This window comes from Anneissia japonica, unplaced genomic scaffold, assembly GCF_011630105.1.
Source record: "Anneissia japonica isolate Jap-2015-1 unplaced genomic scaffold, ASM1163010v1 scaffold15432_len5703_cov111, whole genome shotgun sequence".
Taxonomy (NCBI): Eukaryota; Metazoa; Echinodermata; class Crinoidea; order Comatulida; family Comatulidae; genus Anneissia; species Anneissia japonica.
Genome location: NW_022712045.1, coordinates 1,017 through 5,704, shown reverse-complemented (window position 1 = coordinate 5,704; position 4,688 = coordinate 1,017). Strand labels below are relative to the sequence as shown.

At 34.0% G+C, this 4,688-nt stretch overlaps 1 protein-coding gene across 1 annotated transcript; it reads right to left on the bottom strand.

Moving 5' to 3' along the window:
• Positions 1–788: 788 nt before the first annotated feature.
• LOC117107702 (NADH-ubiquinone oxidoreductase 75 kDa subunit, mitochondrial-like) lies at positions 789–3,402 on the bottom strand (the record flags this gene model as incomplete). Its single annotated transcript, XM_033249436.1, has 5 exons — positions 3,251–3,402; positions 2,933–2,992; positions 1,871–1,956; positions 1,427–1,622; positions 789–1,013 (listed from the first exon to the last, which is right to left on the bottom strand). Coding segments are annotated over exons 1-5 (639 nt in total), but the record flags the coding sequence as incomplete, so codon positions are not given.
• Positions 3,403–4,688: the final 1,286 nt, after the last annotated feature.

Below are 4,688 nucleotides of genomic sequence, written 5' to 3'. Positions count from 1 at the left end.
CCTTTTTTTTTTGGTAAAAATGGATATATATGTACTCAAATAAATGTAAATGTGGAACTACAACACATTACCGTGATATTGTATAATTATGAAAAGATTATTTGATTTACCAACCTGGTTAGAAGAAAATGTAATGCTACTGGAGTAATAGAATGCGTTGTGAATGATGTTGCTTCCATTACTTTTGTTTGCAATCATTTAGAGGGCGTTTATTTGTGGAAAATATAAACGCTTTGGGTCTTTATGCAAGGGAGTCATATATTCAAAGCGGAGCATATATTTTTAAAAATACGGTATATGGCAACAATTTTACCAACACCCCAATACATTTTTTCTTGTTCTGATTTTCAGATGACAGCTGATAACTTAAGAATTCAAATATTCAATTTTTTTTTTTTAAATTTATGTAACAATAATAATAATAATAATAAAGAGTTTATATAGCGCAAATTATAAAACAATCTTAAAATCAAATGTGCTTTTGACTGAAAGTTATGATGTTTGATTAAAAAATAATGTTTTGATGTTAGATTTCAAAGTGGATATTTTAGTAATGTTAAAGTGTAGTAGCTGCAAATGCGAGAGATCTGTTTCCAATAGTTTTAAGGTTGATTCGGGGAATAGATAGAAGGATTGAAGTGAGAGGATTGAAGAGAACGAATACGGGTATTTTTGGGATGGAGGTCAAGAAGGTAGGATGGTTGTGCACAGGTGAGAGCCTTGAAAGTCAGGAGAATTTGTTTACTTTTTATGAAATTATTATTATTATTTTTTTTTTTTGCACTTACCCTGTGCAACACATTCAATACTTTCCAGTCATCTTCAACTGCACTATTCTGGCGCACATGCTGAGCAATTGTAGTTGCGTTAGCATGGATGGCAGCCCCATCTTCCCTCTGCAGTGCCCCACTGCCAATTACTATCATTGGGTTCTTAGCCTGGGCTAGCACCTTGTTGTATGGATGGGTTCCTTTAGCTAACTGAGCAAGAATATCTGTTGTGTCTCCAAGATGCTACATGAATTATTAAATAGTAAAATGAAACCAATACATATATTTTTTTTAATTCGTCTGAAAACACCAGTAAATGACAACGTTAAGAAATCAAAAAATGTAAAAAAAATCCCCAAAAATACAAGATGTGTGTGGAGGCAAAGGCTGTAAGCCATATCTGCACTGGTCTCCCTCATAAGGTGGTGCGTGGCACAGGTCTTCTGGCAAGTTCAAGTCATATTGTGTCCTTCAACAAGACACTATATCTACAGGAGTTGTGTAATTATCTTTTAGGGTGTGAATAATACATATTTTATTCATTTGCTCTAAAAGTTGGAATTGTACTCCTCGGAGAAGGGGAAGTGGTTGCTAATATAGAATTGGTTCTGTATCTCAACAAGCAAAGAAAAAACAAATAAGATAACTGTACTCACTTCATATGTATAAGTGAGATCCACCTTTTCACCAACCATAGCGACGCTCAGATCGTTATGCAGCCAACTTTTGCGAACACGTACATTGAACAGCGGTGCTTCATATCTAGGATTTACGCCAACTAATAGTAATACATCAGCATCTTCAACCTTTGCAATTCCAGTGTTCAACAAATAGTTTGAGCGAAAGTCAGTGCTGGAAAAATAGACAATCACATAGTACTAAATTTTATTATTAGCTTTGGTTAATGACCTTTCTAACAAATTGCTTTCTTCAAAGTTGACTTCAAAATAGTGTGGTATAGGGTGCCCTATAGTTTTAATAACTTGTATTTAAAATTAATCATTTGAGTGTTGAAGAATTATTGTATACAAGAGAACACATAGTATGTGCTATGTGAAGGTGTTTAGCAATATCCAGATATTTTATCACTTGTGTCTTACCCAGCTGCATCCATTGGGAAAACCTCTTCTGTACAGAGTGCCTCGGATCCAAATCTATTTAAAAGATCCTTCAATGCTAGCAAAGCCTGGTATTCAATTAAAAAAAAATATATCACATCAATTCAATTCTCTTATTGTCAAGAATAAGAAAAGTACTAAAATGTTACAATTATATAACAAAAGTATAATGAGCATTAATTAATATACAAAGTTTGTTTTGTTTGTGTTGAAAATTTCATAATGGGGAAGGGGAACATCATTGACAAAAGACAAGGTGATCAGGAGAAGGGGTTTTGAATGATATTTTGCTAACCAATCAATTAATCAACAAGAATTTGTATAGTATCAATATGCACAGCAGAATGCAATGTTCAGTGGCACTATGCTAACAGCTTTTAAACCAAATATGTGGTATACAAATAATCATTTATTAGTATTGTTATTAATAAAAGGCTGGGATAAATGACTCCAAAATGAGACATTTCCATCGAATATGTGGGAAATAATGATTTTTTCTTTCTAACTACTTTGTTCTTACTGTTTTTATTTGAATAAATGCTCCGGGGCGTCTATTGTTTAGAAGGGTTTTTGAGGGGGTGTTTATTCGAGGGAGGCGTTTATTCAAGGCAGGCATTTATTTTTTTTGTGTAAAATGGATACATATATACTCAAATAAACGGCCCTTAATTTTACTGTAAATGTGGTACTATGATAATTACCGTCAAAAGTGTGTTATTCTGTGATCCTACAGTTTATTGATCCCAACCAGGTTAGAAAAAATGTAATTCTACAGGAGTACAACATTAATAGAATGTGTTGAGAATGATGTTGCTTCCATTTGTGTTTACAGGAGTTGGGATTGGGGGGGGGGGCCTTTATTCGAGGAAAATATAAATGCCAATAAACGTCCCAGGGCATCTATTCGAGGGAGGCATTTATTTCAAATCAGGCTCTGGAGGGGGTGTCTATTCGAGGGATATGTCTAATCAAAGCGGGGTGTTTATTCAAATAAATAAGTTAATTACAGTAATTGAAATGCGAGTATTGATTCAATGTACAAACCTCAGCATCAACAAGTCCCCCGGCAATGGCAGATATCTCACTTCCACTTGTACTGACAAGCTGAAAAAAAAAACCAAAAATTCTCATATAAAGTTGTCATCAATTAAATTTTCTTTTTTTCTATTTTACAAATTTTTTAATAACAACTTTGTATTTCATAAACATCATAGTGTTAATATTTCAGAATTATGTAGTTCTCTGTATTTGTAATTGCAGAGTCTTAAAATTTCTGTTCATTGAAACAAAATTATCAACTGACCAATTAGAGAATCAAAGGGGTGGAGAATAGAGGAACAGTTTAATGGCATTATGACATACCTGTGAAGCAACTGCTGGCAAAGCATCTTCCCACGTACTTGCTACCAAATTTCCCTCCGCATCCTTCACCATAGGAACGGTCAACCGTTGTCTCTTTAGCCCATCATATGAAAAGCGTGTTTTGTCAGAAATCCATTCTTCATTGATATCCTGAAGATAAAGGAAAAAATATACCAAATATACCTCACTTTGTTAACTCTTGTGGAATGTCTCTCTTACTTGCCAATGATACTCAAACACAGAATTTTTTTTATCAAATTCTATTATTCCACCATTGACTATTTTGCAAGTCTATCCTCTAAATAACTATAACATATATTAGATGCCATATTAATAACTAATAAATGATCTTCTGGTTTTTTTTTTTTTTTTTTTGTAATAATAATAATACACACAATTGAAATGTTCTTTTTGAATAAAGCACAAATATTGAATGAATAAAAATGAATTACTGCCTTGATAATTTTATGTTATTTTGTTATATAAATGAGGTGGCGCTGTTAACAGCTGTGGCCGCAACTGGGAATTCTTGACTGCAAACGCTATAAATTTGACGTTTTCTGCTTGGAATTTTCTTTTTGTTCTGTGTTAAAGTGGTGTGTCTTTATTTGAGCCTTTTGATGTTTTGAATTTGTGAGTTTTTATTGTCGTTGGAATCGTTTTTGTTTGGAGGTTTTTGCTAGGCCTGACTATCGCAACACGCAATGTGCTATGGATCGATATTACCCACAACCTCAGCTCACCAAGGCAATGGACCAATCAGCCTACTAGGCCTATCCAGATTTCACAACAGACCTAGGCCTAAGCGGTTTCGTGGTAGAAGGGCAGGCAGAAAGACCATCAAAAGAATTAAAGTAATACAGAACGTGTTTGATAGAAGTGGACCTGTCCAACAGAGAGACACAATACCAGTAAGAATATCTATAATACTACTACCAAAAGTTACTCTAGGCCTAGGCTCTCATTACAAAACAATCAAAATGGCGATTCACAACCTGACAAAAGCAGTGAAGATCGGAAGACGGACAACAAGCCATCCTCGTTTTTACCGAAACTTTTAATTACTAATGCATGCTCCATCTTAAATAAGCAAGATGAATTCAACATCCTAGTTAGAGATGAGAATCCAGACTTGTGTTTTATCAGCGAATCTAAACTCTGTAGCCTAGGACGTTGGTTGCAAGATCAGTCCTGGGATGAGGTATTATCTAAAAACACTGTACAAGATAAAGCGGATGCTTTTTATAACTTATTGTGTAGTGCGATTGATCGTTATTTACCAATAAAATCAGTACAGTGCCACCTAAATGATAAACACTAGAATTAAGAGTTTGATAATGAAAAGGCAAATAGCATTTAACAATAATAATGACCTGTTGAGGAAAAAACTAAGAAACAAGGTTATTAATGAAATTAAGAAAGCAAAGTCTTCATACAC